This window comes from Chlorocebus sabaeus, chromosome 20 (genome assembly GCF_047675955.1).
Source record: "Chlorocebus sabaeus isolate Y175 chromosome 20, mChlSab1.0.hap1, whole genome shotgun sequence".
In the NCBI taxonomy this organism is placed as follows: Eukaryota; Metazoa; Chordata; class Mammalia; order Primates; family Cercopithecidae; genus Chlorocebus; species Chlorocebus sabaeus.
The window spans coordinates 41,755,970-41,779,345 of record NC_132923.1 but is presented as its reverse complement, the minus strand read 5'-3'; the positions used below and the strand labels follow the sequence as shown (position 1 = coordinate 41,779,345).

General features: G+C 41.5%; 2 protein-coding genes across 4 annotated transcripts in view; one reads left to right on the top strand and one right to left on the bottom strand.

Annotated features, from left to right (window-relative positions):
- LOC103224400 (syncytin-1-like) overlaps positions 1–4,028 on the bottom strand; it is a 54,401-nt gene extending 50,373 nt beyond the window's left edge. Inside the window, exon 1 of the mRNA XM_073008561.1 lies at positions 3,967–4,028. The gene's annotated coding sequence lies outside the window, so the exon portion shown is untranslated. The remainder of the gene's footprint in view (positions 1–3,966) is intronic.
- A 57-nt stretch (positions 4,029–4,085) lies between these two features.
- Positions 4,086–23,376, top strand: part of SLC44A3 (solute carrier family 44 member 3) — a 75,260-nt gene continuing 55,969 nt past the window's right edge. Inside the window, exons 1-6 of one of the 3 annotated variants that reach the window (XM_007977898.3) lie at positions 4,086–4,457; positions 4,929–5,036; positions 8,626–8,768; positions 11,663–11,799; positions 12,649–12,742; positions 21,796–21,956. In XM_007977898.3, the coding sequence (XP_007976089.3) occupies positions 4,431–4,457; positions 4,929–5,036; positions 8,626–8,768; positions 11,663–11,799; positions 12,649–12,742; positions 21,796–21,956 (670 nt within the window). In that variant the 5' untranslated portion in view covers positions 4,086–4,430. Of the gene's footprint in view, positions 4,458–4,617; positions 4,702–4,928; positions 5,037–8,625; positions 8,769–11,662; positions 11,800–12,648; positions 12,743–21,795; positions 21,957–23,376 lie in introns of those variants that run through there. The other 2 variants (XM_007977896.3, XM_007977897.3) reach the window with 2 other exon arrangements.

Here is a 23,376-nt window from a genome sequence, read left to right as displayed (position 1 = left end):
TGTATTAGGGGTCTCCAGAGAAGCAGAACCAATAGGATGGATGGATGGATGATAGATAGACAGACAGACAGATAGATAGATAGATAGATAGATAGATAGATAGATAGACAGATAGATATTATAAAGAGATTTATTAAAGTGAATTGACTCTCATGGGATTATGGAGGCTGGCAAGTCCAAAATCTCCAAAACCAGTGTTCCAATTTAAGTCCAAAGGCTGGAAGCTGTTGCAGAACCAGAAAATGTCAATGTTCTAGTTCAAGTCCAAAGACCAGTAGATGCTGTAGACAGACAGCCAATATTCCAGTTCCAAGGCCATCAGGCAGAAGAGTCCTCTTACAAGGGGGATGGAGTCAGCCTTTTGTTCTATTCAGGCCTTCAACTGACTGGATGAGGCACACACATTAGGGAGGGAAAGCTGCTTTACTCAGTCCACCAATTTAAATGCTAATCTCATCCAGAAACACACTCACAGAAATACCCAGAATAATGTTTGACCAAATATCTGGATACCCTATGACTCACCTATTCAAAATGATACATAAAATTAACCATCATAATTGGTTGGAAGGTACAGATCCCATCCATAGCCAAAGAAGGGAACTACATAAGGGTGTAAACACCAGGAGGTAGAAATCATAGGGGTCTTAAAATCTGTCCACCACACATATCGTTATTCATTACTTCTAATTTTACTGCACTGTGAAATTTATTGAGCCTTCCTTTAAGATCTAATACATGGTTTGTTTTTACTTTACTGTTTCACATGAACCTGAAAAGAGAAAGAACATGTATTCACTGTTTGATGGAAATGTATATGAGTTGTAAATATCTAATGGCTCAAGTTTATTAATTAAATTGTCCAGACCTTGCATATTTGTTTTCTGTGTGTACGTGTGTTGGAAGAGGAGAGAGAAAGTATCTACTATCTACTTGATCTATTGGCTACTGAGAGGAGCTAGTTAGAAATCTCCAACTACAATTCTGATTTTTCTGCTTCTGCCTAAACTTCTGTTAGCTGCTGCTTAATAAATATTAAAGTTGTATTGTTGGGCACATTTATGACCTCCCTTATGAACTTCCTGTCTTAACTTTTATTTTGTCGGGTTTTAAAATTACTACATGAGCTTTCTTTGGTTCATGTTTGCGCTGTATCCTTTTCAAGCCTTTTAACCTTTTAGTGTCTATTTGTTTTAAACAAGTTTCTTGTAGAAAACATATTGCTGAATCCCTTGTTTTCATTCAATTTGAAAGACTGGTTTTTTAATTGGTTAGTTTAAGCCACTTACATTTATTGTAATTGCTGCTGTATTTAGGAGGCAGCATGGAATAGCTCTAAGTATGGTTCTAAGTATGGGTTCTAGATCCAGACCACCTGGGTTCAGGCCTTGGTTCTGCTACTTTCTAGCAAGTGAATTAATCTCAGTTTCGTCATCTATAAAATGAGGATGATGAAAGTAATAGTACTTTCCTCATAAGGTTATTATGAGGATCAAATAAGAAACACCCAGAAAAGTATCTGGAATATATTAGGTGCTCTGAAAGTAAAAGTTATTATTAGTAATTTTATTTCTGCTATCAAATTCATATATTCTAATTATTGCACTTTCTTTTAATTCCTTTTTCCTCTGCTCTCTTGCCTTTCATTCGATAATACTTTCTTCCACTGCTTTAAAATTTATATGTTTTATTCTTTTTTAATGGTAGTTACCCTTAAGACCTACATTCACAAATATTTATCCTTATTGATTTATTAAAGTTAACAGTTTTTTTCATCTTCCTCCCATATGGTAGTAATTTAACCCAGTACTACTCTAAGTACTCTAAATAGTACTGGGTTACTTATCCATTCCAGGATGAGATTTGAGCCTGAATGTAAATCAACACACAGCTTCCTTCATTGAGAAAGTTTTGCTATGAAAGTATCAGCTGAATCAAAGAGTTTGCTTATAACATAGCTGATATGCATTCTGGTACAAGCTCCTTATCTCTTTGAGAACCATTAATTTTTTGTGAACCACCCTTTGAATGGCATTATTTTAGATCCATTATCCTGTCATTTTGGCCTCTCATTCCTGAGCCCCACACCCCTCAAAATGTTGATATTGTCTATAATTTTAGGTTTGAGAAATTATACATATATTGTTCTTTGTTTCTAGACTTTTGAAAAGAGTTTTTATAAGTCAGGTTTAATGAAATATAGTTTGCATACAATAAAATTCACCTTTTCTAGTGTACTGTTCTACAGATATTGACAAATAGATACCATTGGGTCATCAGTACTATTCTCAAGATAATGGAATATTTCTATCACTTCAAAAAGTTTCTTCAGATTCCCTTCACCCCCAGCACCTGAGAACCGTTGATTTATTTTCTGCCTTTTCCAGAATGTCACATAAATGGAATCATAGAGTAGCTTATTATATCTGGCTTTTTTTCACTTAACATGCATTTGAGATCATCCATGTTTTTGTATATGTCAGAAGTTTGTTCCTTCTTAATGCTTAGTTGTATTTCATTGTATGGGTGCATCACAGTTATGCATAGTCACCCATCAGTTTCTGGACACTTGGGTGGTTCCTGGCCTTTTTTCTAACATAACAATAAATTCAGCCTAAATATTTGGCCACTCTCATGCTATATCTATTGTATCATCTCCTTAATTTGTTTCTCTTCTTGTTTGATTACTTCCTCCAAGAATGTCATTCAAATGAATCTTCCATAAGAATATTTGTATTATTAATACATTTTCACATTCTAATGACAATATGGCTTAATAGAAAGTAAGTTCAAAGTTATGCTTTTAAATACTTACACATAGAAATATTTCGCTTGAGATAAACCTTTTCAATCTGAAGGTTTTTTTCTACCTTGAAATTTATCTCCATTATATCTTCAAATATTTCCTCCTCTCCGTTTTTATATTTCTTCCTTTCTATTCTAGTTTTATCCTTGGTATAAGCTAGAAATTTTACAAATAAGCTAACTTGTTTTTTAAAACTTTTTCTACTGCCTCTGGAGGGTTGCTGAAAGTGCTCTTCCAATTACTAATTTACCGTCAGCTGCATCTTTTAGACTATTGCACATTACTAATACGTAGCATCAATATTCATTCTAATTATTATTTTTATGCATAATATCTCTGTTTTAGTTTCATATTTCTTCCTGATTCATATTGCTAATATCGTAACTCATTTTAAATAAATTTATCATGCTTATTTAAAAATCTTGGTCCATCTGCTCTACTGATCAGTTTCAGATGGCGTATGTTATTCAACTGTGGTCTTTTAACAGTAGTTGCACTCCTCCAGTGTCGAATTCTTTGTCCTGTGAATTCATGTTCCCCTGGGGTTTCACCAACTCTGTCTGATAAACAAGGAAGGCCCAGTGAGTTTGGAGTGGGAGAGTGGTGTGAGCCCAGAAGGAAATCGCTGGCACCAGAGAACCACTGTTTGTCACTCCCAGTTTCTGCCACTTTCCCAGATCTTTCCTCCAGTCAGGTTTCTACCCTTAGGGAGAAGCAGCACCTAAAGGAAGCAATTAACCTAGCAACCCTGAGGGTGGCAGGGGGAAGGGTAGAGGCTCGATTGGGAGGAGGTGGGGGGAGGTCGGTCTGCAATTTTTTTGTTTTTCTTTTTTTAAATTCCTCACCCCAACAGTGCTTTTGTGCTGGTCTGATATTACCTGGAAAACTACCCCACCAGTCGCTTTGGTTGGACACTACCATTTCAATTGTGAAGTCAGGCAATGATTGTCCTAAGGCAAGGTGGGAGAGAAGTCTGAGTAAACCACCTCAAGAGCACCGGTCTCCCGGAGTGTCTGGGTTCGACTCCTGCCTACACAGCTTAGTGTATCTCCTCGAACAAGTTGCATCACCGCTGGCCGTGCCTCAGTTTCCCTCCTCCGTAGATTAGGAATAACAATAGCAGTGAGAACAGAATCCAGCACACAGTAAATGCTGCTTACCTGTTTGCTATGTAGAATACACTGTTGCTCGGCCCTCAGGAAGGGTCTGCTGAGACTTTCTACTTCCTGCTCAGAGCAGAGGCCGACCACCCGCCCAAGGTCGTGGCGGCGCAGGCTCAGCTTCAGTCGTCAAAGTGCACATCCTGGGAGCAGCTGCCGCGAGGTGGTTGAAGCAACAGGGCAGAGAAGCGTCTCAGCCTTTTCTTCCCACCAGAGCAGGACCCCAGCTGACAGCGGGTGAGCTGGGCAGAAACCCATGCCGGGAAGAGGCGGACCCAGTGGACCGCGGAGCCCGCAGTCGCCGGACCAGGCGCAGAGGCGAACGGGAGGCGGCGCTGCGCCCTGCCGGCCCCTCCCCGGCCCGGCCCTGGCCTCAGCCCCAGCCCCGGCTCGCGGGCGCTGAGTCTCCGCGTACCGGAGGCGGCGGAGGCTCCCAGTCACTGGCCCCCGCCGGCCAGCGCACGATGCACTGCCTGGGCGCCGAGTACCTGGTAAGCGCCCACAGGGTCGGCCCTCCGGGGAGGAGCCCCGGGGAAGGGTCGGGTCCCCCTCCTGCACTCACCTGCCCGCCGGACGCTTCCGCCTTTCCCGCGCCTCGGGGATCCCGCCCCCGCTTAGTACCTTGGGGCCACCTGGCGGGGAGGACCCTGGACCCTGCTCCAGTGCTGGGGCGGAGGCGGGGGAGACGCGGGCCGCGGGGCGCAAACTTGGGGCCGCCCTCAGGTGCACCTCCAGGTGAGCACTTGTCGGCAGGGGGCTGAACATCCGCTCCGCACAGGGCAGGTGTTTCAAAGGCTGCGTGAAAGAGCTTCGGGTGGCCACGTAAATAATAATAATAATAATTTTTAAAATTTAGAAAAAGATTGATTACTTTGACCACTTTTCGAGTAGATTTGGGTTCGGTTTCCAGGTTGAGTCCACTTGTTTATCTTCTTTTTCTCAACTCTCTCTTTTTCTGGAAGGTTTCTGCAGAAAGAGCCCCTAGGCAAAGGGAGTGGCGACCCCAGATTTATAGGAAATGCACAGATACGGCATGGTTATTCCTGTTCTTTCTCTTTTGGACTGGTTTGGTAAGTGTGGGTGCTTGGGAGGAAAGAGGCCAGCGTGTGTGTGGTGCGTCTGGAAATAACTCTGTCCCAAATGTAAATCGTAGTTGGTGCTGCAGTGAGAGACTTCTGCCATTAACCCACAATAAACAGCAGTTAGTACTCGGGAGAATTCTTGTCTTAGACTCGCTAGAAAGGCCGTCTTTTTGCTACAGGCCATTTTCTAAGGGGTGACTCCATTAGGAAATGGGAATTAACAGTTTACAACGTGATTGCTATTTAGTAAGGGCAATGTGTCTCCTCTTACTATCCGAACTTACTAAACAGAAGTTCTTTTACCACCTGCCACACCCCCAAATCAAATATTCTTCAAGCTTTTGGTGCACCTTTAACAAAAGAAAAGCCAGGGTAAGCCTAGCAATAAATTGCATTTCCTTTAGCCGAACATCACACACGCACGCGCGCGCGCGCGCGCGCACACACACACACACACACACACACACACACACACGATATGATGTGTTTAGCAGCCAATACTTGTTAACCATAGCTAGCAAGGAATGATTTTTCCTACTCTAGTTTCCAGGTGTGTATGATTGCTGGTAAACCCCATCAGGCTGTGCAGTTATAATCCTGAGTCTGTTGGAAGCTGAATCTTGCTGCTTTTGTACTTATTTTAGAGTTGTAGGTAACAGCAGAAAACGTCTCACCTGACGTTTTCAAAGGCCACTTTCACGAAATCATCCATGCCAGGCTAAGGCATGCTATTTGCTGCATGGTAAATGATTAATTTATAGAGCAGGGTAATAACTACCAGATAGTAATTACCTTTGTTGAAAAGAATTCCATCTGAATAGGCCCGAAAATGTCATGTTTGTTCTTCTTTCCAAGTAAGAAAGGCATTTGTTCACTTGTTGACTTCAGGCATTTGTTCACTTGTGATCCGTTTCACATAGACAGGTTTGGTTACAGGCACAGTGGAAGGTTAGGTCTGAAACACATAATCAGACTTTTTGCTGCTTATGTTGGAACTCTCCTCTAGGAGCTGGGAGAGACAGTGCACCTACAGTACCTTCTGCTTAACTTCACAGATGGTTGGTGTTTTTATCTGAGACTGCTGTTGTATAAATGCAGGCAGCGACTGGCCTGCCTTGTGCCTGGCAGCTTTGACCTCAAGCTGTTATTGTGATTTAATGATCTGCCTTAGCCCCTCCACAGCTTCAGCCTAGGACCTCACTACCAAACTCTCAGCCCAGCAGCTGAGATTCCTGGAGAAAGGCTTTGTAGATGACCTATCACAGCCTGAAGAATTGTGAACCAGCTGAGAGGTGGCACGGAGCTGGAAACTGCTTTAAAGTTACATTTCATTTGCAAAATAAGTCTGAAGTTTTTAATATGTCCAAGTTCTCATTACAGCTTTCTGTTTTAAGAGTCAGAGTCCTTTCTTAGCTCACTGGCTTTTAGTATCTTTTGCAACATTTTTAGTTGAAGGTATTTAAAACAGAGCAAGGAGTGTTTTATTTTGGGGTTTTGTTTTGTTTTGTTTTGTTTTGTTTTGTTTTGTTTTGTTTTTTTCCTGTCTCCATTGCTCAGCTTTCAGGTCTTGTGACAGATGTCATGACTGGTGATATGCCCAACAGGATTATTATTGATGGTGCTGCCCTGAGTTAGGACTGGACAAAGGCTTGGGGGAAGAGGCCAAAATTATAAGCAGAGACGGTTCTTGCAAATGCAGCACCAGCCTGTGTTTATATTTGCATTAAACACAAGGAACAAAGTCTCAAAGTCTGGACTGTCACTGCCTCTACTTACTCCTCCAGTATCCTCTCCCACCCTGCCTTTTCCTATTCAACCCTTAGGATTCCATTTTCCTGATTTTTCAGGCACGGTTGACAGTGACCACCTTGGTGGCCCCATTAGACCAGTGTACACACCTCCTATATCACCTCTCATATAGAATCGCAATTGCATGTTTGAAATTAGGACAGTGAAGGTTTATAGTAGTAGTTTTTTGGAAGGCTGAGGCAGGAAGATCCCTTGAAGCCAAGGGATCCTTTAAAGTTCAAGACCAACCTGGGCAATAAAGCGAGACCCTGTCTCTACAAAACATAAAAGTAAAAAAATAATAATCATAAAGTTGTAGTTTTGTTAGCAGGGACTCAGGAACACTCAAAAACTGCTACCACCTCTCCTACCCAGAAAAACTTTCCATTCTTCAACACAGGTTTCCAAAGGAAAGAATGATGGTAAATGGAAAACATCACTTTGTTATTAGATTACTGGTGAGCTGGGCGGAAGCACATGACCCCTTTCCTCCCTCTAAGACCAGACACAGTCAAGACCTTACTACACTCCAACTCGAAAGGACGGGACAAGCATGTCAAGGCACAGTCAGCTTGCCGTGCCAGCCACATTGGCAAACAGAGTCACACCTACTCCACAGCCTTTAGGTAAAGGGTGAGTGACACACACTGCTAGCAAAGGTGACCCATTCATTCTAGAATCTGACCAGTTAGACTTAGGAGGATCTTGGAGAGTGGGGAAGGACAGGTAGCCTCCTTCCCCAGGAGGTCTGCAGCCCATAAGTCCTGCTTGCCTTCTAGGCTGGGTTCTTGGAGGGCAAGGAGTAGGTTCTGGTCATTCCTGTGTCTCCCAGTAACGAAGTCTCAAGCACACACTGGGCGCTTGAAGAATGTTTGTTATTTTGATTTCTAAATTAGTAATAAGTGCAGAATATCTAGAAGGTATTTGAATTTAGCACAATGTACCTTTGCAGCATAAGGTATCAATACTATATATTAATGAATGGTGTATTATATCTGCTCTCCTGGACTTGTCAATATAGAGTATTAAATGGTATCCTATATATTGTATACAGTAGTGGGAAACTTACTGAGTTTGCATTATGGGAAGATATATATTCAATCTTGGCAAAGAGCCTGTCAGTTTAATGGCACAGTTGTTTGAACTGAAATTTCAAATATTCCACATTCACTATGAGACTGGATAGAAATGATGATAGATTGCAAGATGTTCTTATCCAATAGAACTCCTGTGGTTCTTTATTTTGTACATCTTAAGCAGTTATTCCAAAACACTATTTGCAGATTTGTGAACAGTATTTTGATACATATCAACTGTGTTGCTTCTGCAGAATCCTCTAAAAGTAAGAAGAGAAAAAACCAAAAATTAGTTGGGGGGGAAAAAAAACCTCAGGGAAAGAATTAGCATAGCCCTGAAGCACTTAAATAAAGCAAGAACCTCAAGGGAAGAAAAATTGAGTTGTACCAGTAAAGTTAGACCAAAAAGAAAAATGATAAGACTCTTAAGGAAAAGGGTAAAAAGCACAAAGAGGTAAGAAAATGGAGAGAAATCTGTTTCAGTGGATTAGATTCTCTCTCTACCTAAATTCACAAATAGCAGAAAAGCAGGATGCTGATAGATTGGAGTTGTTGACCCTTGCTGACAGAGCGAAGGGCTGTGATGCTGGAGAGCTTCACGTTCCACCAGGCTCCATTTTATATCAGCATCTGCAGGGGTGTGGGGCACTGTGTGCTCAGCCCTTTGGCCAGGCTCTCATATGCCCCCGGTTTTATGCCCCCGGTTTTGCCAGGTGTTTATTATGGGCTACTCGGTGGTGGCTGGAGCCGCAGGGAGACTCCTCTTCGGCTATGACAGCTTTGGCAACGTGTGTGGCAAGAAGAACTCCCCCGTGGAAGGGGCCCCTCTTTCAGGACAGGACATGACCCTAAAAAAGTAAGTATCTAAGTAAGTCCCCAGTCTGTAAGGAGCTGAACCTCAAAACTTTCTATAAATTCATCACTTAGAGCCTGGAAACTTTTCCCATTCAAAACTCTGTCAGTCTATTTCATAAAAAGGAAGGCTGTGTGTATAGTACAAGTAAGAGTACAAGTTTTAGAATCAGCAGTCCTAAGTTCAAATTCAGCCCATGCTACTTTTCAGCTGTGTGATCTTGGGCAGAATACTTAACCTCTCAAAGCCTAGTTTTCGTCTCTCTAAACTAGTTATTATACCTGCCTCACAAGGTTGTTTTAAGGATCCATGAGACACTGCATGAGCTAAGGTGTAATAAACGTTAATTGCTGCTATTATTCTCCGTAAGGAATTAGAATCATGTTACCAATCGTGTATGTTTGAACCCTACATCATCCACACATTGTTTCTATGTGGAAACACCTGAATGCCACCTGGAATGCTGGGGACCTGTGTCCCACCCCCGCCCCAGCTATGGCACTACGGTGTTGCCTTCTTCCCCGCACCCTGCTACCCCAGCTCCCACAGGGAAACAGAAAGGGGAGAGAAGAGATGGGAATCCCCTGGAGGGGAGAGAAATCCCCAACCATGACCTTCTAAGATGGAGACTGCCTTGTAAGAATTTTTAAGATTTTAGCTCTTGCTTCACATGACGGAACAAAAAAATGATTTTTTATTTATTTTTACTTTACTTTTTATTTTTTTGAGACAGAGTCTGTCGCCTAGGTTGGAGTTCAGTGGTGTGATCTCGGCTCACTGCAACCTCCGCTTCCCAGGTTCAAGCGATTCTCTTGCCTCAGCCTCCCAAGTAACTGGGACTACAGGCGCCGGCCACCATGCCTGGCTAAGTTTTGTATTTTTAGTAGAGATGGAGTTTCACTGGGTTAGCCAGGATGGTCTCCATCCTCTGACCTTGTGATCTTCCCACCTTGGCCTCCCAAAGTGCTGGGATTACAGCCGTGAGCCACCACACCCAGCCAAAAAAAGGATTTTTAAGACTCAATAATAAAAGTCACTCCTAGAAGAGAAATCCTAAGGATCTAAATAAATCCTGAATATAAGTTTGGAGTCACCAAATACGAATCTCAGACTAGGCCTCTTATCCTCCTGTGTGTTCCTCCTAAGGGGGCTCTTGCTATTTCTGGACACGGGCTGATGAGGGGGCATTTTCTCCTGCACTTGTAGAGCCACTTACAAAGAAGACAGGAGGAGGAAGGGCAACTTAGATGCCCATGTGCTCCCGTTTCACATTGTGTTCATAATGCAGTGTCAAGAAACAGTCATTCCTGGTTGAAGTGAGTATACATTCCATTATTCTCAAAAGTCAAAAGGTAGAAGCAACTCAAATGTCCATCAATTTTTGAATGGATAATCAAAATGTGATATGTACATTACAACGAATTATTAAAAAGGAAGGAAATTCTCACACATACTACAACATGGATGAACCTTGAGGATGTCATGCCAAGTGAAAAAAACCAGTTACAAAAATACAAACATTGTATGATTCCACTTATAGGAGATATGTAAAGTAGCCAGATTCCTAGAAACAGAAAGTAAAATGGGGATTGCCAAGGGCTGGAAGAAAGGAGGGTGGGAACCTTTTGTTTAATGAGTACAGATTTCAGTTTGGGAAGATGAGTTCTGCGAATGGATGGTGGTGATGATAGCCCAACGTGAATGTACTAATGTCACTATACACTTAGAAAGATTCAGATGGAGCTGGGTGCAGTGGCTCATGCCTATAATCCCAACACTTTGGAACACCAAGGCAGATGGATCACAAGGTCAGGAGTTCAAGACCAACCTGGCCAATATGGTGAAACCCCGTCTCTACTAGAAATACAAAAATTAGCCAGGCGTGGTGGTGGGCACCTGTAGTCCCAGCTACTCAGAGGCTGACACAGGAGAATCACTTGAACTTGGGAGGCAGAGCTTGCAGTGAGCCAAGACTGGGCCATTGCACTCCAGCCTGGGTGACAGAGCGAGACTCTGTCTCAAAAAAAAAAAAAAAAAAAAAAAAAGAGATTCGGATGGTAAATTTTATGTATATTTTAACACAGTTTTTAAACTTTTTCAAAAATATATATATCACACACCCAGGAAATCTGTTCCTCATCTCCTCTTGCACCCACCTTTCTCCCATCCCCAACAGGAGGGAAAAAAACCTTCTGGTACCGCGTCTCAAGGTCTTTCCCATAGAGGACAGCCTACGGGGTCTTCCTCTGCCATTCTTGGGGTCTCGGAGCCTGGATAAGTGGTGCACAAAGGTCTGGAAGCTGTGGCTGCTAGCGTATAACCTGCTGATGGCAACACCAGTTTCGTTCTTGTCCCTGCTCTACCCTGCCCCTGGGGAGCTGCAGGAGGGATCTCCTGAGTGTCCTGGCTCTCAACCTGGGAGAAAGGAGGAAAGACAAGCCTTTAGTTCCCAGCCTTGGCCCCTCCTTTCCAATTCTAACTTCCCTGCGTTCAGTTATTCTCTGAAGCATATTTGAACACTCTTAGGTACAAATGTGTTCTCCATGGAGTCCATTGAATAGTTTGTGCATTGGCCTGATCTAGTGATCAATGGACAGTTTAATCAATCGCTTCTTTTCCTCAGATTTTCTCAGGTAACTCCTAGTGTTATCCCCCAGAAAACACTAAATCTAGAGAAATAAAGTTTTGTTAACATTTTTGGATCATTTCCAAGCTGCACAGCCTCATGGATGACCACCAGTAGGCATAATAAGTGTTCAATTATGCTGAAACAATTATGAACGTGTGCCTGGGTGATCCCTGCATTTGATAGCATGTGGATATTTTTTAAGGCCCACAATTAAGCCCAGTGAAGAGGCAATGCTCTAACACATTCTTCTGTTTCATCTATTTCCTAGACACGTGTTCTTTATGAATTCCTGCAACCTGGAAGTCAAAGGTATGCGGCTCGACCGCATGGCCCTCTGTGTATCCAGCTGCCCTGAAGAGCAGCTTGACTCCCTGGAAGAGGTCCAGCTGTTTGCAAACACCAGTGGTAGGTACTGAGGCCTGATTCATTCTTTTCCCCATGGTGGGGTAAGCTATGGGAACTTAGATGAGATCATTTATCCTGACCCTGCTTTCTCTGGAAAGCTGAAAGGTTTACTTCCTTGTGGGTGCCTCCTCTTGTGTGGAAAAGGCCGTAAGCACGTTCTCTTGAGCTTGTTCAGGTTATTTTTGTTCTGTATGGATTTATCTGAAGCCCTAGCTGTTCCATGTATGCTCCCTGCCACTGCGGGGGAATGGTTGTCCATAGAGAGAGAGAGGACACAGCCCACATTTGGGACCAAAGGCAGGGTCATAAGGAAGTCAGAGAGCTCCATGCACATGGGCACATCCAATCCTAGAGATGTACAGGCAGGGTGCAGGTTGAATTGCCGACAGATAGATCTTTTCATGAGATTGTCGGGGCTAAAAGATACTTCCACTGAGCAGTGAGATATCACAAGTTGTACCAAAAGCATTTGTATAACTGAAATACCTTGTACTGGGTCCACTGTTTAGAATTTTATCTGCCTGAAAAATGGTTTGCCAAATTTTTAGAAATTATTTGCAAAGCCAAGTTTAAACTATCAAGCTTCCACAAGAAATTGTTTTCGAATACGCTTCAGATTATTTTAGGACCAATTATATAACTTTTAGTTTTGAATTTGGGGTTTTGAAGAGAGAGTAAGGAAGAGAGGCCCTCACTAGACCTCAGATTATATGACTATTCTTTTTGTGTTTCTGTCACCCATAGACCTTGCAGCTGATTCTTTCCCCTTTCTGGTTTGGTAACATGACTGTGGTTTCCTTACTGACTCACCTGGGAAGATGGTATAATGTCTATGTGTTCTGCTTCCAGGGTCTTTCCTGTGTGTTTATAGTTTGAATTCCTTCAACTATACCCACAGTCCAAAAGCAGACTCACTGTGCCCCAGGCTGCCAGTTCCTCCAAGGTAAAAGCTTCCATACTTTTTCCTTAACCCTCAACAAAAGTTACTGGGTACTTGGTATGCATCTGTTACTCTTATAGGCATTGTGAGAAGGAGATATCAGAAGAGCCCCTGCCTGCAGGGAGCTTACAATCTATGGAAGCCAGGGATAAAAACATGGCAGGACTATTTGCAGTATGCCTGTGGACAGTGGATTAGAAATCAGGCTAAATAAGGAGAAAATTCAGCAAACAATAAAAATATACATAGTCTTCAAAGAACACTAGAACTAGCAAGAAGTAACATATGAACTATTACTAACAGGGTGATTTTATAAATTAGTGTGTATTTTTTTCTACTCCAACTATTTATTGCAAAGTAGAAATCATTTACTTTGGCTGGGCATGGTGGCTCATACCTGTAATCCCAGCACTTTGGGAGACGGAGGCAGGCAGATCACGAGGTCAGAAGATGGAGACCATCCTGGCCAACATGGTGAATCCCCATCTTTACTAAAAATACAAAAATTAGCTGGGCGTGGTGGCACGTGCCTGTAGTCCCAGCTACTCAGGAGGCTGAGGCAGAAGAATCGCTTGAACTCGGGAAGTGGAGGTTGCAGTGAGCCGAGATCACGCCACTACACTCCAGCCTGGCGACAGAGCGAGACTCTGTCTCAAAAAAAAAAGAAAGAAATCATTTACTTTTGGATTTTTATCACAATCAGACTTTGTTAGTTTTTATTGCTCTAGATATCTTCATAAGAAACAGACCAGATAGACAAGGCCAAGTGAGCACCACACCTTTCTTCTCAATGAAAACAGAAAGCACAGGTCCTTGTCAAGAGTACATTTGGTGGGCTCCTTGCAAGGTCTTATTCACCCCTATAAATTAGTGTACTACCTGGCACATGGTAGGCACGTTACAAATATTTGTAGAATAAAGTTGTAATGATGGAGCAGTGGTTACATTGCCATGGCGAATGGCACATGTTTACACCTTTGAGAAGGCTAAGGGGAAAGACACAATGAGTATTTATTGCCACCATCATCATGCTGAGATGTACTAAAGGAAAACTTGTATTGATTTTGAATTGTCATTCTTTTGAAAGATGTGAGTATGTTTACAATGTAGGAGACGAGACCTCTCTGAAAAATCCCTGAGAAATAATGATGATTTAATTAAAACAAAGCATTATTCCAATCCTCTAGGATGGTGTTTATTGAACTCTTGTTTGGGACTTACAGTAAGAAATTTATTACATCCCAACTCTTGTATGCACATACCTTCATATGTCCTTATGTATATAAAACAATACTAGAAATCTCACAAAGCAACCTTTACCCTTATTACATATGATTCACACCCTTAGTTACTATTCTGTTGCCTTTTTAAAAATAATGTATTTCATAGTCTTCTAACTGGTTGCAAGTGAAGCTTGAAAAATGCTCATCTAGCAGGTGCTCACACAAACACAGAAAGACTTGAGTAGGTTTTAATCACATCGAAGGCAGAAAATAGCCATTTGATGATATTCTTTTCTAAAATAAATACTCCATGTTGTAAGTAATTGAAGGAGGAGAGAGCTATTTGCGAGGAGAATACCCATTTCATTTTTCTATAATTTTTTTTTTTTTTTTTTTTGAGACAGAGTCTTGCTCTTGTCACCCAGGCTGGAGTGCAATGGTGCACTCTCAGCTCACTGCAACCTCCATCTCCCAGGTTCAAGCGATTCTCCTGCCTCAGTCTCCCAAGTAGCTCAGACTACAGGCACATGCCACCACGCCCAGCTAATTTTTGTATTTTTAGTAGAGATGGGGTTTCTCCATGTTGGCCAGGCTGGTCTTGATCTCTTGACCTCGTGATATGCCTGCCTCGGCCTCCCAAAGTGCTGGGATTACAGGCATGAGCCACCGCGCCTGGCCTATAATATCTTATTTTAAAATTCTGGTAATTGTAAATGTGTTTATGATACTTTACATTCTGGTAAAATGTAAGTATCATAAGCACATCTTAATGAAACATACTGTACCCAATTAAAAAAAAAAAACTAGAATGTTTTAGTAGTAGGTGGAAGGAAAATTCTCTAGCACTTGGAGAAGAGGACTTTTTTAAGAACACAATTTGTAACTGTAGCTGTAACTACAGATGTAATTGAAAGAGAATGGAATTTTTAAGGTTGTAATTTAACCAGAGTTGGATAAACTCTCCTCTTACTATAAATGGGATGGCAACCATAATTCCACAGGAAGCTTCTATCTTGATACTTATGATGATAATAACAAACACTTATTGAGCTTTTGATACTTTTCTAAATCCTTAACATAATTTGGGCCCCAGAAAACATCTACATTGTAGGTATTGTTTTCATCCGTATCTTACAACTGAGAAAACTGATGCAGAGAGGTTTGAGGTCATACACCCAGCAAATGGAAAAGCTGGCATTCAAACCCAAGCAGCGTCTTATGTTTGAGTCAAGACTTGGTTTTATTTTGACTGGTGAGTGGCCTTCCTAGACTCACATCAAGCTGGGAGAAAGAGTCCCCGTACCCTGTGTCATAATAGCACCATTTCTTCTCACTCTCAAGCCGGGCCTAGTCCTTTTCACCCTAAATGCAAGTGTTTCCAATACTAACTTTTCAAGTAAAGACAAAACCCTTGACTGAGTGACCTTTTTTAGACAGAATGAGAGAGAGAGAGAAATAGCCTCAAGGGCTCCATTCCCCTTTCCTGCACAAGCAAGTGTTTGTTTAAGGTGAAAATGATCATATTTATCATGGAATAGCAGTGCCAAGACTGAAAAGCTGGAAAACATGAGAAGGGTGGCTACAGGGCCAAAGAATATTTTCTAAATACCTCTTTTTGACTGAACTGATTGTTTCTTCCTCCTGTGTTGATCATGTGAGGTATAACATACCCTTTTAGAGTAATGGCTAAATATCAAGAAGTTTATGGACCTAGGTATGAGCTTTTAAGAGCAGTGAAAAAGCACTGCAGAAGATAACAAGCAAATAGATCTTTTTTCACTTTGGTGTTCAACATGGTAATGTATTTTTAGTCCCCCATGTATTCAAAATCTAAAAGGCATGGATATTTTCCCCCCAGTAAATTCTAGTTCTACCCTCCCACATAGGTGCCCACACATGTCACTGCATGGTTTGCTCAGCTGAATTCCATATACATGGTGATCTAAATATACAGGCAGCTTGCCCAATGACTTCCTGCAAGTTTGAGTGGCTTTGCTAATGGGAAGAAGAAAAGCAGAAGTGGTGAAGAAACCTCAGGCCATGGCCTAAAGATGCATCCCTGTGAGCCGGACATGGTGGCTCACATCTGTAATCCCAGCACTTTGGGAAGGCAAGGCGGGCAGATCACCTGAGGTCAGGACCAGCTTGGCCAACAATGGTGAAACCCTGTCTCTACTAACAATACAAAAATTAGCTGGGCGTGGTGGTGGGCACCTGTAATCCCAACTCCTCGGGAGGTTGAGGCAAGAGAATCGCTTGAACCCGGGAGGCGGAGGTTGCAGTGAGCCGAGATCGCGCCATGGCACTCCAGCCTGGGTGACAAGAGCGAAACTCCATCTAAAAAAAAAGATGCATCCCTAGCGCAGCTAATGAAATATTCTAAATCTCGAAAGGAGTGGTAGTTGCATAGATGTATATGTTTATCAAAGTCTCTAATTTTATGTTTAAGATCAGTGCATTTCATTGTATATAAATTTTGCCTCAGTAAAAATAAGAGGAATTCCTTACGTTCTGAAATGTATTAAGTTAAAAAAAAAAAAAAGCAAATAATAGAACAGTGTGCAGTATACTGTCTTTTGCATAAAAAGTGGAAAATATAAGTATATATAAACATATAAATATATACATATAGGTATATATTTGCTTGTATAACCATTACATCAAGCATGACTTACAGGATGTAGTCAGAAAGCAATTTAATTTTTGTCTTTCTCTGTCTCTTTAAATTTATTCAGTGGGACTAGTTTTTTCTGCCCCTGAATAAAAACACAGGCAATTTCCAAGGCTTCTCTGGTAACTTTTAGGTAATATATACTGAGTCACTTTAAGTTGTAACAGACACTTTCAATTCAATAATTAAAATGTTCAGCCCAGACCAGGCACAGTGGCTCATGCCTGCAATCCCAACATCTTGGGAGGCCAGGGCTGTAGGATTGCTTGAGGCCAGGAGTTCAAGACCAGCCTGGACAACATAATGAGACCTTGTCACTACAAAAAATTTAAAAATTAGATTGGCATAGTAGAACATGACTGTGGTCCTAGCTGAAGCTGAGGTGGGAGGATCTCTTGAGCCCAGGAGTTTGAGGTTGTAGTGAGCTGTGACCATGCCACTGCACTCCAGCCTTGGTGACAGAGCAAGACCCTTTCTCAAAATTTTTTTTAAAAATTAAAAAATATTCAGCCTGATGTGATAAAGTTCTCACTTGATTGGAGGTTCAAACTTCTGCCCCCTGCATGCTTGGCCGTGGAGCAAGTGGGAAGGCTACAGTCCAGGAAGGAGGTTGTAGTCAGCTGCTCTTCTCCTCTGTTGATTCCTCCCCTCCTCTCCCAGCTTGCTAAAACAGGTTTTGCCTAAGGGGCTGGTGCAGCAAAAGTGAAGATAAGAAAAGAGTAACAGGAACACATTTACTTGTCTGACACTAGCACCAGCATTCTCTGGGCTTGGTAGATGTCCTGGCCAGCTCTTTCCCTCATGAGCGTGTTTTGGGTTCTTCGGGGCTCCTTCAGCTGCAGTGCCTTTCATGTAGTCCAGTACATCTGTGCTCTGGCTGGTCATGCGAGAGCCTTCCTCAGAGGGCTGTCTTAGCCCTGTAGAAGTCCCGTCACTGGGACTTGTGCACATGCAGCCCACAACTTGACCCCAGGAAGCCCTCTGCACCCTTTGCCCTGACAAATGCCCTGGGGCTCTTAACTCCCCAGCTGTAGCTCTCTGCTCTGTTATTAAAGCTGCTCACCCTCCAGATTTTTTGGGGTGGCTCAGACCTTAAGCCAGGGGATTCCCTAAGCTCTGTGAGTTTTCCATGAAACCCTTCTCATCTGACTTAGGAGTAGTACCCTTCACCCTCTTCCCCTTGGGAAGGGGGATGGAGTCACATGACAAGTCTAGTTAAAAAAAAAAAATTTCAACTCTTCAAAATTACTCTTCTAATGATTCTCTGCACTTGTCATCACCTGTGCAGAGTGGATTTTACTATATGCAAATAAAAATTAAAATCAAGATGTCTGGAGATCTTAGGATAAGAGTGTAGAGGGTGACAAATTACAAAGAAGGAGCTGATGTGAGTAACTTTGGAAAACAGCTTTGTAACTAGATACTGTAAGCTAAAAACAAAAGGAACTGTACATAAACATTGTACGTCAGATAGTACACTCGTTTATCACATAGCTACTGGTTAACAATTGTTTTCATCGTTTTCATTTTTTTTTAATTCCCTAAACAGTAGAGTATAAGGGTTAGCAATTCTGAAACTACATACAAGAATCGATTATAAGACCTATGATCAGTAATATCCCACCATACCCAATACCCAGATCATGGTTTCTAATCATCAGTCTTCAAGGGTTCTTTGGAGAAATGTCAGGCTCTAGGACCTGGATAAGGAAAACACCAGCTACGCCTGGTATCATCCTCTAGCATCAGAAAGTAAGGAAGTGCTCAGGAAAGAAAAAGAATGGGTCTTGTCAAAAGGACACAGATGCCTCGTAGTGGCCAAAACTGGAATAGATTGAATAACACAATTACAGATTATAACCCAAAGAAAAGAATAAATGTCCATGAGGCCATACTGATATAAATAAATAATTGAATAAATAAATAAATGGAGGAAAGGGATAAATCTTTTTTTTTTTTTTTTTTTGAAACAGAGTCTTGCTCTGTTTTCCAGGCTGGAGTGCAGTGGTGTGATCTCGGCTTACTGCAACCTATACCTCCCAGGTTCAAGCAATTCTCCTGCCTCAGCCTCCTGAGTAGCTGGGATTACAGGTGCCCGCCACCATGCCCCGCTAATTTTTGTATTTTTAGTAGAGATGGGATTTCACCATGTTGGCCAGGCTTGTCTCAAAATCCTGACCTCAAGTGATCCGCTCGCCTTGGCCTCCCAAAGTGCTAGGATTACAGGTGTGAGCCACTGCGCCCGGTGAAAGGGATAAATCTTTACTTCTTCCTCCCAGAGGTGGAATTTCCCTCCCTTTGAGAGTGGGCTAGGCTTAGTGACTCATTTCCAAGAAATAGAGAGGGAAAAGAGAAAAATAACAACTTTACATGGAGAAACCTGGCAGGTACCACCTTAACCAGGTGATCAAGATCAACTTCACCAGTGTAGTCATGTTCCCTGATAGGATGAGAAAGGCACTTCACCTCTGTGGCAGTCTCCCAAAAACCTGTTGACTGTAGTCTAATCATGAGAAAACATGAGAGAAATTCTACAAATTTAGGGACATTTTACAAAATACCTTACTATGAATCTTCAGAAATGTCAAGGTCATGAGAAACAAGGAAAAACTAAGAAACTTGGCACAGTCCAGGCATAGTGGTTCACACCTGTAATCCTAACACTTTGGGAGCAGAGGTGGGAGGATGGCTTGAACTCAGGAGTTCAAGACTGGTTTGGGCAACATAGCAAGACTCTGTCTCTACAAAATATATAAACTGTCATGACCAAAGAGGAGACATGACAATTAAATGCCATGTGCTATCCTGAATTGGATCCTGGAATGGAAAAAGGATGTTATGGTAAAATCCAAATAAAGGCTGTAGTTTAGTTAGTAGTTTAGTGCCAATGTTAAATCTTAATTTTCACAAATATGCTGTGGTTAGGTAAGACATTCACGTTAGGGGAAGGTGAGTGAAGGATACACAGAGGATCCCTCTACTATTGTTGCAATTCTTTTGTAACTCTAAAATTATTCAGAAATTAAAAGTTTATTTTAAAAAATGCTCTTCTTATCAAATTCCAACTCTTTTATGCTCTCAGAATGGATGTGGGTTTGAGAATAACCACTTTTCTCCCACCTCTTTTTTGGCACACCCTGAATGGTGGAGTCTGGCATCTCATTTTGGAGTATAATTTTTATTATATTTGAGCTCAGCTGCAAATTCCATTTAAACTTCCTATGATACTTACATATGCTAATAAAAGTCTCCAGAATGGTTTGCAGGACACCAAAAACAATGGGTGCCTGTGAGGAAATGTACTTCAGTAGCTCAGGGACAAGGAAAGGCAATTTCTTGCTGTTTGGTCTTTTGTACCTTTTGGAATTTAAGCCATGTGAATGTATTACCCCTTCAAAAATGTAATTAAAAAAAATACCCTTTGTGTTACTTTTCTCTTGAACCAGTATCCAGTGACTCAGGAACTGTTTCTATTATATTGAGACTTCTGGAGAAAGATTCTTCCATGTGTTCTAGGTTGTGCTTCATTAGAAGTTTGGAAAGTCATTTCTTTTTTTCAGGGCAATGAAATCTTGTTAACATTTGGGTTCTCCTTTGTTTCATTCTTATACATTGCACAAAATGATTGGTGATTGGGTTTTGAGCAGCTTTTTAGATAATTTGACACTTGTTTGGTTGGGATTATTTCCACCATTTGGGGTTCATGGAAAGAAAGAAGAACAGGACCCGGTGAAGGTATCAGTGGCCTTATGAAGATTCATTAGAATGCATATTCCTCGGCTATTTTACATTTCAGGAAGGGGCTAAAAAAAGGCCAACTTTCTCATCTACCCAAGGCAGTTAACTGCAGCATCAATCATACATTTACTATTCATTTATTGAGCACCCACTGTTCATAGCAAGGCTCTCAAGTCTCATATGCCTTCCTAAACAGGACGGAATTAAGCTAATAGTGTCATTAACATGGCTTCTGTCTCATCCAGTTCACATCCCTGATAGTTCCTTACAGAAATAAAGTTCTTTTGTTGGAGTTGGTAGTTGGTTTCTAAGAAGGGCTAAGACAGGAGAGTAAAAAATGTGGTTCCTGCTGGGCACAGTGGCTCATGCCTGTAATCCCAACACTTTGGGATGTCAAGGTGGGTGGATCATTTGAGCTCATGTTGCCCCCAGCCTGGGCAACATGGTGAAACTCTGTCTCTACAAAAAATGCAAAAATTAGCTGGGTGTGGTGGCACATGCCTGTAGTCTCAGCTACTCAGGAAGCTGAGGTGGGAGAATAGCTTGGGCCCTGGAGGCGGAGGTTGCACTGGCCCGTGATCGAGCCACTGTACACCAGCGTAGGCGACAGAGCCAGACCCTGTCTCAAAAAAAAAAAAAAAGAAAGAAAAAAAGTGGTTCCCCATAAATAAAATGTAGTACATGTACACATACCACAGAGTAGTATTTAGCCTTAAAAAAGAAGAAATCCTGCGATTTGCAACAACATGGATGAACCAGAGGATATTATGTTAAATGAAATAAGTCAGGTACATAAGGGCAAATCCCATGCATGATCCTAGTTGTATGTGGAATCTAAAAAAGTCAGATTCATGGAAACAGAATAGAATGGTGGTTATCAGGGATGCAGGCAGGGGAAATGAGACATGTTGATCAAAGGATACAAGTTTCTGTTACATAGGGTGAATAAATTCTAGATACATAAAGTAGAGCATGGTGACTATAGTTCATAATACTGTATTATATATTTGAAATTGGATACAGCAGATCTTCAGTGTTCTCAAAATACAATAACTATGGGAATTGATGGATATGTTCATTAGCTTAACTGTAGCAATCATTGCACAAAGTTTATATATATATCAAAACATCACCTTGTATACCTTAAATATATGCAATTTTTATTTTTAAAAATGTTGCTCCCCAAGTTTAGGTTTTTGGTTTCTGTGGGTCCCCATAATCAACTTCCTATTCAGAACACAACTAATCAATGCAGCAGAGCACACCTGCCTGGCTTTCTAAGGTGTGCTCTGCAAATGGCATGCTGGGCCCCGCTCTATTGCTATAGATTTTAAACATTTTTGGTTATTGAGAATGTTAAATAAACATCTTTTAAAGATAAATATTAAATAAACATTTTTGCCATTTTTTTTTTCTATTTTTAGCAAGTCATTTCCCTTATTTAACCGATGCATCCCTCAAACACCTGAGTGCTACTCCGTGTTTGCATCTGTTTGGATAAATGATGGTGATACCCTCCACCGAATTCTAAGTGGAATCATGTCGGGAAGAGATACAATCCTTGGCCTGTGTATCCTCACATTAGGTAATTCTCAGTTAAGTTAATTTTAGTAATTGTTTATGGAATGCCAAAGTTCCTAGCACTTTTATACGTTGTACAATGAAAATTAGCCTCTTGATTTAAATTTAAAACTTTGTATTTTTTTATAGATATTTTCGGTGTTTCAGATTTAAGGGGGATGGGACAATAAGAATAGAGGAACAGCTGGCCCTCTGGCAGTAAGCCTCAGTGGGTGGGGTTGCCTTGATATACTGACCATGCCCTAGTGTCTGCTCCTCACTGGGGATGGGTATATAAAGCAGATTGCTAATTTGTGGATGGGACATGAAAAATACAACTGTCAGGGTGACCAGAAATCATGTCTTCTGGCCAAACATGCCTCCACCTGTAGGTGAACCAGATCAGAAGGCTGCTTGGTGAGCAGGGCAAGGACATGTGTGCATCCATGTTAATTGGAGTCAGACTGCAAGGGCCTGCTGTATCCTGCTCCTCTAAGAGACATACCTGATTTGGGTTGTAGACAGGTCAAGGCCTCGAGCCTTCTCTGGGCATTTCTGGAAGCAGCTACCCACTCTTGACCTTTTGAGTTCCCATTTTCTGTGTTTCAGTTGGCTGAAATCAAGAGCCAACTTTCTCTTTGAACAGGTTAATACACTCTGCTCCTTTAGACAGTGGTAAGAGCCTGTTGTCTCCTTGCTTTCCAGTGGCAGCCCCCCAACCTGTTGGTTGAGAGAAACTCTTTGGTCAGACATTAACATATTTCTAACAGTTAACAAATTGAGTTTTCCACAGTTTCTTTACTAAAAGGTTCCTAATTCCTAAAGGCTTGGGGATATTTAACTAGTCACCATTGTGACTTTCAGACTTCTTATTTAGGCTGAAAATGACTTCAGTTGACTCAAACAAGATGCTTTGACTCCCAGATACTGGCTTGGTTACAATATATAACAAAAAATCCTCAGGTTATTCCTGATATCTTATAGAATGACTTAATGTCCCTGCAAGGACATAGTCATGTACTTATTAGATTCATAATGGTATTAACAGCTGTCATTTACTGTGCCAGGCATTGTACTTATTCTTCACTCATTAAAACCTCATCAGAATCCCAGTACCACTCATAGGAGAGGAAACTGAGGCTTAGAGAGGTTTAGAACTTGGCCAGTATTGCACACCTAGGAGAAGAGGTGGCAGAACTAAGACTCAAACCCAGATCTATGTGATCCCAAAACCCACCTTACTAAACATAACTCCGATCTAGATGCAATCCTAATTTCCTATGTCAAAAAAGGTACATACAGCTTATTTCATGGTTAGGATCTTAAATTCTTCATTTTCATTAATCTTTCATATTTAATAAGAGTACCTTAGAACATGTAAAGTCAGAACTTTACATAAGCCCAGTAAACTCAAACGATTTAAGTGTGATAAGAATTTTTTTTAT